The 14,240-nt window shown below is 37.0% G+C and overlaps 1 protein-coding gene across 6 annotated transcripts in view; it reads left to right on the forward strand.

Moving 5' to 3' along the window:
• Positions 1-14,240, forward strand: part of rubcn (rubicon autophagy regulator) — a 118,148-nt gene that overhangs the window by 60,429 nt on the left and 43,479 nt on the right. For 5 of the 6 annotated variants that reach the window (XM_069897171.1, XM_069897172.1, XM_069897170.1 and 2 more), the window contains 2 exons: positions 6,805-6,952; positions 9,486-9,592. In XM_069897171.1, coding sequence (XP_069753272.1) covers positions 6,805-6,952; positions 9,486-9,592 — 255 coding nt within the window. Of the gene's footprint in view, positions 1-6,804; positions 6,953-7,134; positions 7,218-9,485; positions 9,593-14,240 lie in introns of those variants that run through there. The other variant, XM_069897174.1, reaches the window with a different exon arrangement.

Below are 14,240 nucleotides of genomic sequence, written 5' to 3' on the forward strand. Positions count from 1 at the left end.
CGGAGTCCCGGTGCACATCACTAGCGACAGAGGGGCGCAGTTCATGTCCGCCCTGTGGACTCAGTTGGCGAAGCTCCTGGGGGTCAAGCTCCACCACACCACAGCATACCCACTGCAGTCCAATGGGTTGGTTAAGAGGTTCCACAGGCACCTGAAGGTATCGCTTATGGCCAGGCACTCTGGACCAGACTGGGTAGACGAACTACCCTGGGTCCTCAGGATTAGGACGGCACCCAAGGAGGGCCTTCAGGCTTCAGCAGCGGAGATGGTCTATAGAGCACTGCTTTCCCTGCTGGGTGAGTTTTTCAGCCCAGACACTGACACCACAGCCACCGACAAAAACCTGCTGGCAGACCTACGCAGGTAATTGGCCTCCCTAGCTCCCCCACCCCCAGCATCCTACGGCACCCGGCTGTTTCATCTCACCAAAGTGCTCGACTCGGCCCAGTTCATTTTTGTGGGGAGGAGACCACAAGGTGCACCGCTACAGCGACCATACGAGGGGCCATATAAAGTCTTGCACCGGTTCGGCAGAACCTTCACCCTGGACGTTTAGGGGGAGACGAGAACTTTGTACGGTGGACTGCTTGAAGACAGCCCATCTGGACATCACAGCCGGTACAGATGGCTGCGCCCAAGTGCCAGGGCCAGCTGCCAAAGCGACAGGATGCGTAGTTGGTTCTGGGGGGGGGGGGGGGGGTTGTGTGGCGGCCCACATCCTCATGGCAAACCGGCCCTGCTTGTATCGCCATGTGGCGGGGCAGCCATGGGCAGTGATTATGATGTCACAAGACACCAGGTAACTGAGCTCATGCTGCCCTTATAGGGACGTGCTGAATTTGAATAAAAACTGTCATTAACGACCCTCAACATGGTGGCTGTGCTTCTTCCACTGCTCACACCGACACAGTATATAGTTATGTTTTTGGGAGATAAATTGGGGCAGGTTTTTTAGTGTAGGTCACATACAAACACTTTGAAACAGATCTTATTTGAAATACTAGAGCTCTGCTCATCCTAGACAGGCTGGCACCAAAAGCCTTTGCAAAAGCTTTGGAGAGTCACTAATGGACTGTTGTTTACAAAAAGACAACAGATGAAAGAATTCTCGGAGCCGCAGGCTGTCTGGCGTGGAACTTGCTGTTCTAAGGGGGGGGTCACGTGGTACCACTTTCAACTCTTACTTCGCTACATCAATAACTGCCTTGGCGTGCAGAACTTGACAATTTCGTTAACCACTGCCAACTTCCACTCAGCACTTAAATTTACCTGAATCATTTCTGGCACCTTTCTCCCCTTCCTTCACCTCACCCTTTTTTGGGGACAACTCCTCCATTTCTGCTGCAACTGTTCTCAGGATGAGGTCTTTCACTCCAATACATTTGAAATGTCCTCATTCTTTAATAAACAGGGATTCCCTATCACTATCACTGAAAAACCCACATCTGTATCTCCTTCATTTCTCATTCTTATGCTCTTACCTTTTCTCCCACCAGGCAAAACAAGGATGGAATCCTTTGGTCCTGACATTCCACACCCCCTGGCTCAATATCTGGCTAATTATCCTCTGACACTTTTGCCAAATTTAGTGCAATCCCACCACCATTCGTATCTTCCCGTCTCCATCCCTATCTGCTTGACGCAGGGATAATTGTCTCTAAGACTCCCCGGTCTGCTCTTCCCTTTCCACCTACCCTTCCAACTTCTGCTATAATCACAGAAAGTGCAAAGCTTGATCCAACATCTTCTCACCTCCATCCAAGGTCACAAAGAGAACTTCCAGGTGAGGCAGCTTTACATGCACATCATTTAACCTAATCTACTGCATTTAGTGTTCTCAATGTGGCCTCCACTGCATTATTGAGCAACTAGGATTGGGTGACCACTTCACTGAACACCTATGCTCTTTGTGGGTCTAAGCTTGAATTTACTGCAGCCAACCTTTTCAAGTATCCTAGCCATTCCAACACAAAATATCTGTCCTCTGTCTCAACCATCGTCAGGGTAAGGCCTTATGTAAACTTAAGAAATAACAGATGGGAGTCGGACCTAATTGTTACAATTGGTGCTGGTCAGAGCTGTGTCGTGATAGCATGACCACAATAATTAACTCACGATATAAACTGCAGTATAACTTTCACCAATTATTCCTCATGCCGCAGAAATTGAATAAAGGTAAACCAGAAATTTCGGATCAATGTTTCTGGTGCAGCATAGAGACAGGAACCTTTGTGCACTCAACCGGTCATGCTCCAAGATGAGGCCCTTTTGGTTAGAGCTAGCCCATGCCCTAGAGAAAATCATAGGTAAAGAGTTTCCATGGGACCCATAGATATTCCTGTTGGGAAACATCATGGACCTAAGACTTACAATGAAGCTATCCAAATTTCAAATCCAATTTGTGTTGATTGTTCTGTCAGTGGCCAGGAAGTGCATAGTAGTTAGCTGGAAGTCAGACTCTCATCTGGACATTGCATGTTGGAATATGGAACATATTCTCCCTTGGAGAAAGTTATGTATAATCCAATTTAAAAAATTTGATACTTTTAAAATCTGGCAAGCATAACTATGTTACATAGGTGTAAGGATATAGTGCTGTCCCCTGTGCTTCACTGCCTACCCCCCCCCCCCCCCCCCCAACCTCTTGTCCTTCCTCTCCTAGGGGTGGACATTTCAATCAGGCTAAGTCAAGAGACCTGGAAGATGGGCATGAGCTCTAACAGACCCTGTGGTTAATGCGTTTATCTTTGCTCTTCCTTTTTTAATTTATTTGTCCTTGGTCAGTGGCATCTTGTTTATTATGTTAAATAAATGTTTTTGCCTTTTCATGCAAGTTTAAATTTCTTTATTTAAATAGTTAATGTTTGTTTTTGTTATTTTATGTTGTGGAGGGGGGGATAGAACCAGACTCAGTAGAAGAAATGTAAATATATTTGATTAATGTGATTGTTGTACTGTGAATATTAGAAAAATCATAAATAACACTTTGTATTAATCCTGGACAGTGTCAAAATGAATACCATGCACATTGATTTTTCCAATTTTAGATAACTCCTACCTCCTATTATTTTCACTTTTTTTTTAACCTATTCCTGAACAATTTTCTCTCTAACTTTTCATTCTCTCTTCCCCCTCCCCCACCCCCAACCCATCATTAGTGATCTTGCCACCTCTCACACAGTTCCAATACCCTGTCACCTTTGGTCCCTTAACTAGCTTTTCCTCTTTATATATGCAATATTGTCCCCTTTTACTTTAGTCTTGATTAAGGTCCCAACCCAAAATGTCGACTGACGATTTCTACCGATAGATACCTTTGGCCCACTGAGTTCCTCTAGTAGCTCAAGATTCCAGTATCTTCAGTTTTTGTGTTTCTTTTTTGCATGACACAATACTGCATTAGTTGCATGTAACTGATACAGATTGCCAGAAAAATATTAGGAATTTCCACAGTCTTACCTGCTTTATATTTAATATTAATTCTGAACTTATGAAATACTGCTTTGAAGAATTAAAAAGAGTGATAATGCATAAGGGAAATCTGCTACTTACACTCACAACTGGAAAAGAACATCCATCGAGAAGATCTTAACTAAGCACTATCCAGGATTGAATACACAAGGGAAAGATATCTTCAAAACCAAAATCTACCAACTGACAACTTCCTATAAATATGCAGATTAACTATTATCCATAAACTGAGAATGATGTGTGCCAGATACACATTCCAGAGAAGATAGTGAGTTTGGAAAGTTTGGATCCAGGTAGGGATTCACTTGTAAAACATTGTCAACACACTATCCATAATCCAACAGAAAGGGAATTTGCACCGGATGAGGCAAAAGTAACACACCTTAATCTCTTGGCATGAATGAATGCATACACAAGGAGGTATTTCTAGTCCAGCCAGTCAAATGATGAAAGATGAAAAACTGGAATATGCAGACAGAGAAGCATGCTTTGTGCTACAACAGGAGAGACAAGGGGATGTCACTTTAAAGTTCATGATTTGTTAAGAATCCAGCCTTGCGACATAGGAAGAAACTAGAGCATCCTGAGGTAATCTGCTTTGTCAAAAGGAGAACCTGCAAATTCTACACAGACATCATCGGAAGTTGGAAGTGAACCTGGTCCCTGGGGCCATGAGGCAGTATCTCTTCTATAATCATGCCTGTTAATCAATGCACTAAAAAACCAGCATCTAAATTAAACCTGTAATAGTTTCACTTCCCAAATACTTAACTGATTAAACCAGTGTTGAAGAATTATGCACATGGAAACTTAAGGTTTTATTTCTTGTTTCAGTTTCAACCTTGTTTCACTTCCAAAAATCAATCATTTTATTCATCTAATTTTAAAGTTCCTTTAAAGATTAAAGGATTTATTTTATAAATCAAAATAATTTGCTCTCACTGGTGATATTTATCCTCATTATTAACAACAAAATAAAATGCTGCAGTTTTGGTTCAGATTTAGTTCAAAAACTGACAGTGAATGTTTTATGTACAAGAAATCCTCAACTGAAGTTGCAATCGGGAATTAATTTATATTATTAATATATGTACTCTCAACTGTTATGAGCCCAGAGGACCCCAAAATGCAACAGCAATAGATATTCACCAAGACCAATGGTTATTTAAACAAAAGTTGCATTTAATTATCTTTAAACATGAAAACAGGATCAAACTTTAACTTATTATTATTAACTAACCTATCTTAACTCCTTTCTAATTCTAAGCGCACATGTATGTAATGTGTATGTAAGTTCAGAAACATTCTTTGATTCACAGTCCAATCTCACTTTTTATTCCTCCAAGTTTACTGTGCACAGAATTTAAGATTTATGAATTCCACCAAGATTTGGTGCTTGAAAGGTAAATGGTTACTGCTCAGGAAGGTTCTTGTTGGTTTTCAGAGAGAGATTTGTTCGCTGGACACCCACAACTGATTCCTTGTAACCAGCTACTTCAGTGTCTTGCTGATGAAACTTGCCCCTTCAGGGTTTTCCAGATGATAACCTCTTTCTTTCAGGTCACCACAGAGCGCCTTTTTGTTTCTCTTATTCTAAGTGAAACATTAGAGAGCCAGTCCTCTCCTCTAGCATGAACCACAACGGCATTGACCAGGCTGAACTAAGCACTCACAACCTGTCTTCCAAATGGAATTTTTCCACATGCTTGCCAGTTTGCCCTGTTCCAGACCTATCAAACTGCAGAACTGATTTTCTTTCTCTCTCTCTCTCTTTCTCTCTCTCTCTCTTTCTCTCTCTCTCTCTTTCTCTCTCTCTCTCTTTCTCTCTCTCTTTCTCTCTTTCTCTCTTTCTCTCTTTCTCTCTCTCTCTCTCTCTTTCTCTCTCTCTCTCTTTCTCTCTCTCTCTTTCTCTCTCTCTCTCTCTCTTTCTCTCTCTCTCTGGAAAAAGCCTGTTTGGCTCTCTCTGTTCTACATAACTGACAAAACGGTAGGTATAACTGGGGCTCATATGTGTTCAAATGTCTACCTCCTAGATCTGGAAACAATGGTGGACTTGAGGGCAAGGACAAGTTCTGCTAATTCGAGGAGAGCATTAGTAGATGAGGATGGAATAGCTCTGCGTTCAAGAAAGAAGCAGAAGACCCTGAGGTCTTCCTTATGGGGAATGTCTATGTAAAGGAATTGCAGATCCATGCTTAAGATAAGGTGGTGGGGCTGGAGAATTGGAATTCTTAAAAGTGACAAAGAACATGAGAGGCGACCTGGATGTCGGTGGGAAGGGATTGGTTGAGATGGGGGCAAGATAGTGTTGAAGTACATGTGTGGGGCAGGAGCAGGCAGAAGCAGTAGGTCCATCGGGGCAGTTCTGTTTATATTTTAAAATCTCTAGTTAATGGTTCTTAATAAATGGGTCTTTGAAATAGGCAGTTTCTAATGCACAATTACTTGATCGATCTGTATTTCCAGCAGAAAGCTGTGTACAACTTGGTGTATCTGCAGTGTACATATTAAGTAAAAACACATTTTGCTGTATAAACTCAACAGGTCAGGCAGTATACTTTGCATTCTGCTTTGTAAATCTTTTCTCATAACTCACTTCTGAGGTGAATAATTTAGTAGAGCCCCCTTTTCCTGATGACTAAAGCAGTTAGAAGAGAATAATTTTTTTTCCTCTTGAGCTATTGTCAACTCCACAAAGAAGAGAAATTCCTTCCTTCATTACTTCAATTCTTTTCCAAAATTACTTGCTATTGTGCTATCTATTGTGGTTACTTGAGCATTAGTGCCTCCTTCAAGCAGATGAATCCATAATTTATTTCTTTCAAGCTATGCCATGCAGCTCTGTGTATTGATTCTTGAAGGCTTCAAGTGTTCCAAACAAGTCTGCATATTTAATCATGTGGTTGTTTGTTCGTAGTTTAAATAAATTACTTCTCAATTTGTGTGGATTTTTACAGTCATTCATGTTTTAGGTGATTTTGACCTATTTATAAGTCTGCAATGTAGTTGTCATCCATCTTGGCGTTGCATTCTGACTTCAGGACTTGTTTATAATTGTATCACTATTAAATTGTGCTACATCTTTTTAAAAAATGTGTTCTAAGCATGGGAAATAATAGATGAATAATTATGGATCAGGGTATGTAATTTAGATGAAGAAGTTGGGTTTTTCAATTCTAGAATTCAGAGAAAGGAAGATAGGGCAATTATAGATGTAAATGTTGATTTTAAAAAAAAACTGTTTGCTCACCCATCATAAAGATCTTTAGTTTAAAGACACATGATGTTGAAGAAGTTGAAATAACTTATTGTTATTTGTTTATCTCTGTTTAGTTGATGGGCACTGCTGAACATTCTGATCTAAAGAGTAATCCTCAGAAAGCACAATACTGGCTTTTCCACAGCCTTCAGTTCCATTGTCTATCATCACAGCTAAGACCTTTGCTCAGCAACGACAAGTATATTAAGGAGTTCTACAAAGGTACAATCAAACTGAAATGTATTCAAAACAATATTGTGCAAGATGGAATCTAAACTTATTCATTACAAATAAGATACTGAACATGCAAAACTGAACATTAAGCATTTTTATTGAAAACTCATGGAATTCCTCTTTGCTAACCCAAAAATGATACATATGTAATTGTTTACCATTAGGAGATGAACGTTCTCCAAGTATCATTAATAGGAGAAGTGTGAACAAGGAAATATAGCTACTGAATTTTGGCTGGTTGTTTAAAACTGAGGTTTGTAGGAATTTCTTCTTGAAGATAATAAATCTCTGAAGCATCATTAGATATATTTAAGGTGGAGATAGTTATATACATGAAAAGCACGATTTACATGATTAATTCATCCCAATTTGTACTCATGTAAGACAAATTTGCATTAAGCGATTAATAGAATCAATGGAAATAATTAAAATGAACCCCTGTCCTTTCAGATTGTCCATCAACTTATAAAAATGTGTTTTTAAAAACAAATTTTAACTGCATATCATGTCAAAACTATTAAAGTTAATAAAAAAAAGATATTTTTCATTTATTTCATAACTACGTCATAACTAGTTCTTAGAAAAAAAATTGTCCAAAGTTGACTGCACAGATGTTGATAGATTTTTTTTTTTGACTTCCATCCTCCTTTCCATGTTAGGATCAACATTTAGATAAAAAAATCCTTGGCGACTTCAAGTTCAATTCCTTTTTGAAAAATTTTGCAGAAGCTTTTTTATCAGCTTCCCCTGTAATTCTTGTGCTGTGTAATTCTGTTTGATGTTTAAAGCGGTTAATCAAACCTAAACTTGCAGCAAAAGCTTCTGTATCCTCTTGAAATTTACATTCTTTAAGCATCAAAAAGATGTTTAAAGCTTTGGTTTCAATGCTTTTTTGTACAAAGTGGTATTCGCTTTTGGTTACAATCTTCAACTCAGAGGTGAAGTAGCCATTCTATTTCATTCATTAATGGACTTCTGTTTTGAGTAATTTGAATGCTTAGAGAAACTGATACAACTTTACCTTGTTCTTTATATTCGTGTTTCTTAAAATTGTGCATACCGTTGACTCATTGTAGCCCAGATAATGTCCAATTTTCACATTGCTGGCGCCATTTTCATGTTGTTTAATAACTTCATTTTTCTTCTACAGTAATTGCTTTTCTTTTCCTTTTTATATCTGTCAGATTCTTTTCCACATTTTCTTTTCCCCATATTTAATAGGGGGCACACGCAAAGTCTGACTGAGTCAGTCATTTGTGCATATTTTATTTAGGATCATTCACACAATGTACTTGTAACTCAAGTTTTCCAGAAATTTCCAGAAAGATCTTGCAGTAACTGAATAATTACACACACAAAACAGGAAATGGTCAGTTTTCCAAATTGCTGTAAATGAATTTCGCATTGATTGAAGTAGCATATAGTAGGGTTTGCCTGTATTTGACAGATTGAAAATGTCATGGTTATGAGGATCTGGCACAGAAGAGGAGTTGAGACCGGCATGGATCAGCTATGGTCATATTGAATGCCAGAGCAAGTGAGATTGGCTGTGTGGAGCTCTCCTGTTTCTATTTTCTAGTGTTGTGTGTTATGGGCCAGGGATAGCTTTGCAGTCAGATACTCCAGTGACATGCAGCAGTCACACCATGCAGATGGGTAAATTTAATGTCTTCAAGTGATTATTTAAAAAAAACCCTATTTTTGTTTGTTTGATGGAAAAGCAAGCGCTGGATGCCTGACAAAATCTTCAAGCCCTTAACTGTCCGCACAAGAAGCATTTAACTTGGAACCAGCCTTAACATCTTGTTTGGAAAAGCGGTTCCAGCTGATCAATGTTGCCAAGCAAAAACTGCAAATGGGAAGATAAATTAAGAACATTTGGCACTTGGGTGCAAATTAGGATCATGTATCAGATAGCAGCCTTCAGGTACAGCTAGTAGAACTTTAGAATTATTTAAGAAAAGCTTTGTAAAGATAGCAGTAAAATTCATTAAATCTCTCGAGCAAAGTAATTTCAGTGGTGTATTTGGGTTTGAAGTTGGGCATATGTAGGATCACTCATAATTAATGAAGTGTGAAAATATTGGCTTATGTGTGGAAAATACAAAAATTGAAAAAGCATATGAATATTGACCTACTTTTGAAAGATTAACTAAAAGAACAGTATTCACCTCTGACATGCTACCACAGGATGTGTGGTAATGGAACTTTTTTTCTGTACAGAAGGTTCATGTTGATTGTATATTATGAATTTCTAATCACAAGCTACTCCCAACACCACAAAAACTTTTCTGTACTATTGAAACAACTTATTTCTTTATTACAGTAATTATGAATATTTATGACCTATTTGTATTTATTAACTTTCTGTCCAATAATTTGATGTATATTAGTTTTTTTAAGTACCTGTTTGAGTGCAACAAGCAAGAATTTTGGGTTGTTACATTGTTCTTGTGAACATGAAAATAAGCTTGTTGTCGTAAATGTGTATGTCACATTGTAGGTGGTTTCTGTCTTGCAGAAACTGCTTTCCTGTTGAGTGATCCCCACGTGACTGCAATGTTCCAGTGTCTGGAGGCTGTGGAACAGAATAATCCTAAAATGTTAGCTCAGATTGACACATCTATGGTAAGAATAGAATTTTTAAATCAAATAATCAACATTGCATACTGTGATAGTTTCCAAAGTGCATAATTGAATAACTTTGGAAGAAAACAACTGATACACTATTATTTTGGGGTTTGAGTTTCACTGGCAGCTTTAGTATTTAGTGCCCGTCAGTGGCAGATTAACCATTAGGCTAAGTGTGCAGTAATTGGAAAGTTGTGTAAAATAAAAACACAAAAACTAAGTCTCATTTCTGGGACATGAAGTGGGACTGTGACTCTGCCATACTGCCTTTCTTCCCTCCACTTCCTAAACTGTGCTTGCCAAAATACAATATATAAAAAAAAAATGGGAGCAGAAGTAGACCATTAGCCCATTGAGTCTTCTCAGCCATTTAACAAGATTATGGCTGATCAGGCTGAAGACTCAGCTCCACCCACCTGCCTTTTCCCCATAACCCTTCATTACTCTACTATGCACAAATCTAACTGTTTTAAATGTATTTAATGAGGCATCCTTTACTAGTTCTCTGGACAGAGTATTCCACAAATTTGCTACTCTGGAAAAAGCAATACCTCTTCTCTGTCCTCAATCTACTCCTCTGGACCTTGAAGCTATATCACTTAGTTCTAGTCTCACTTCCCAGTGGAAACCATTTTCTTGCCACTATCTTATCTATCCCTTTCATAATTTGTATGCTTCCATGAGATCCCCACTCATTCTTCTGCAAGTTTACTTCCAGACTTTCAGAGCTAACCCTCTTCTACTCTAGAATCGACCTGGTAAATCTCCTCCGCACTGCCTCCAAAGCCAGTAAATCTTTTCTGAAGTAAGTGAACTAGAACTATATGCAATACCCCAGATGGGACTTCACTAGTACCATGAGAGTTATAGCTGAGTCTCCTGTTCTTAAATTCAATCCTTCTAGCAATGAATGCCAACATTCAGTTTGCGTTCTTGATTACTTGCTGCACCTGCAAATCAACCATTTCTTATTCATGGACAAGTACTCCCAAGTTCCAATTTTGCATCATTTATGTAATCTGATCTTCTATTTTTCCTTCTAAAATGGATGACATTGCATTTATCAACATTGTACTCCATCTGTCAGACCATTGCTCAATTACTTAATCTATTTATATCTCTGTGCAGATTTTCCACAGTTTGATTTTCCACTCAATTTAGTGTAATCAGCAAACTTGGATAACATGCAGTCAGTCCCCGCTTCCAAATTATTAATGTGTACTGTGAACCATTGGAGGCTCAACACAAACCCCTCCTCACCACTGATTGCTAACCAGAGAAGCACTAATTTATATCAACTCTCTGCATTCCATACATCTTGGTACATTATGCTCAACTCCATGCATCCTGATTTTTATGGATAAGTCTTTTATATGACACCTTAACGAATGCCTTCTGAAAATCCAGTTATCCAACATCAATCTGTTTGCCTCTATCTACTGCGCTAATTTTATCCTCCAAGAACTCCAATAAATTTGTCAAGCATGACATGCCCTTCCTGAATCTGTGCTCCTGATAGCACAGCTTCTAGCCAGATGCCTCAATGTGTTTTCCTTAGCATTTCTTCATTCATTTTCCCAACCAAAGACATTAAGCTAACTGGCACATTGTCAACTGCCTTTTGTTTGAATCTTTTTTTTTAAACAGTGACATGACATTTGCTTTCTTCCAATCTGCCATGATCTGCCCAGAGTTCAGAGAATTTTGGTAAATTGCTGTAACCACCTCTCCTATAAATTCTGCTATTTCATTCAATACCATGGGATGTATTCCTTCAGAATCGGGGGACTAGATTACCTTTAGGCTCACTAATTTACTGAACACTACCTCTTTAGTGATAGAAATTTTCTTAAAGTTCTCACCTCCCATCGCATCCATAATCTCTGTGTTCTTTTGAAAATTTTATTTATCACTTGTATCAATGACAAACAATTATTCAATTATATATAAATAGTACATTGGAATACTATTCAATACATGATACAATTTTTTAATTTTTTTCCCCCACTCCCCCAAGAAAAAAAGTAAAATAAATAAAATATCTATATTAATCACTATTCATATTTCCCTAACATAATTTTGTATCTTCTAATTATTAATTGAGAGGGGTGGATGATGTGGATGGAATTTTGTTAACAAATTGCATATACGGTTCCAAAATCTTATAAAAGTTTCCAATCTGATTCCTTAAACTACAAGTAATTTTTTCTAATGGTATACAATTTTGTATTTCAGTATTCCATCTATCCATCATTATAAAATTTTCTGTTTTCCATGTTACTGCCTGTTACAAGATCAAACCAGCAACCACAAAGAAGGCATATCACACAGGGGTAAAGATGAACAATTACTTTATTAACAAAAACTCACCTTCAAACTTTAATTAAAAATCCCCCCTTTTATAACAATTCCCACTGGTTAATATACAAATTTCTATAACTAATAAATTCCCCAGCCTAAATATAACATATGTAATCAAAGTCTAAGTTATATTTCCAACCAGCCCACAGAAAAAGACTTAGACACAAAACAAACACAAGACTCTCAAAAACGTAAACAAAATTCAATTTGTTTGGTAAACTGAAGCCAAAAGATCTTTGAGAGAGAGCACAAAATTCAAAGTGGTCTTCTTGTGTTGCTTGCAGAGAGAGGAACAAAAGCTTGGTCCGGATCCTTCTGGCTGCCTTTGTAATGTTCCTCCTTTTTAAAATGCTCAACATTCTAAACTCCCTCCCAGTCAATTACTCCTATTTTGGGCCTCCTTCCACTCCACAGCACACCCAGTGGTGGTTTGTCTTCCAAGTCCAGAAATTTCTAGATCTTCTGCACATGCCCAGTCCATCTCTCTCTCTCTCAGCAGTCCACCTTCACCTTGGCTCTTAAAGGCAAACTGTCACTTTCCAACACAAAACAACACAAAACTCTGTAATACTGCCACGCATTATTTTGCTACCGCTATTGCTGTACTCAAAAACTATACTTAATATTTATCTGACTTCAATTTTATATCTGCTTCATATTATATTACAAAGTAAAAATATTCTTGGGTCTTTTTGTATTTTTATCTTCATAATTCATCCTAATAATATGCTCAAATCTTTCCAAAATTTTTCCACGTTAACACAGGGCCAAACTGAATGTAGAAAAGTCCCTGCTTCCTTGTTACATTTAAAACATTTATCAGAATGATTTTTAAGTCCATTTAATTTGTATGGAGTATAGTATAATTGATGTAAAAAAATTATACTGTACCATTTGATATCTTGACATTAATTGCATTTGTTACACTCTCTTGGCACAACCTTGACCAAAGTTCTTCTTGAATTTGCATATTTAAATCTTTCTCCATCTTTGTTTTGATTTATACAATTCTTTGAATCCCATAATATCTTGTAATTTTATATACAAACGAGTAATACATTTGTCAATAAATGTATCTGTAATTAAATATTTGAATTGACTTTGTTCCGGGAGTCTTAGATTTGCACCTAATCTCCCTTTTAAATATGATTTAAGTTGATAATATGAAAAAATTGTATTATTTTGTATTTCATATTTCTCTTTCATTTGTTCAAAAGTCAAAAAGAAGAAATCTAAAAGAAACAATCTTTTACCTTCTGTAACCTTTACTGTACCAAGTATCAAATAAAGAATTGTTCAAAGTAAAAAGAGTAAGTTGATTTTGTTTAAACATCATCTTAGGTATTTGATCATTTTAATTCCTCTTTCCATATGAATTTCATTCCATACTTAAGCAAATGCTTTAAAATTGGTACTTCTGTCTTTTTCAATAACGCATTGTTCCATTTATACAAAAAATGCTCTGAATGAATTTCTCCTATTTTATTCATTTCCATCTGAACCCAAGCTGTTTCTTCTCCGATTTGATAACAGGAGGACAAGAATCTGAATTGAGTTGCTTTCTAATAATTTTTAAAATTTGGTAATCTTAATCCTCATTCAAATTTCCAAGTCAGTTTTTCTATTTTATCTCTCCAAACAAATTTCCTTTTATTTATATTTAGTTCTTGGAAAAAATTCTCCGGTATAGGAATGGGTAATGATTGAAATAAATACTGTATTCTTTGAAAAAAATTAATCTTAATACAATTTACCCATCCTATTAAAGTTATTGGCAGATCTTTACATTAAAAAAAACATCATATTTTAAAATCATGGTAAATAATTCAATTTAAATAAATTAGTTAAATTTCTATCTTTTTTTTATTTCTAAATATTTAATTGTTTTTGCCATTAAATTTTGTCAATTTTTAAAAACTTTGTGTATAATTCATATCAACCATAGGTATCACTTCACTCTTATAAACATTTACTTTATAGCCTGATACTAAACCATATTCTGCTAATCTAACATTTAGTTTACACAATGCTATTTCTGGTTTTGTTAAATAAACTATAATATCATCCACGAATAAACTAATTTTATGTCCCCTGTTGCATTATGACTATACATTCTTATTCATTCATAACTCTTTTAAACATATATAGATCACTTCTATGTTAAAACCTTCCTTGCAACTAAACTCTCAAAATCTTTCTCATTCTTTCTCATCTTAACTCATTCAGTCATAGATTCCTTTCAAGTGTCAACAACCACCTGCCTCTCTTTTTCTGGCAATGAATC

This window comes from Narcine bancroftii, chromosome 9, assembly GCF_036971445.1.
Source record: "Narcine bancroftii isolate sNarBan1 chromosome 9, sNarBan1.hap1, whole genome shotgun sequence".
Taxonomy (NCBI): domain Eukaryota; kingdom Metazoa; phylum Chordata; class Chondrichthyes; order Torpediniformes; family Narcinidae; genus Narcine; species Narcine bancroftii.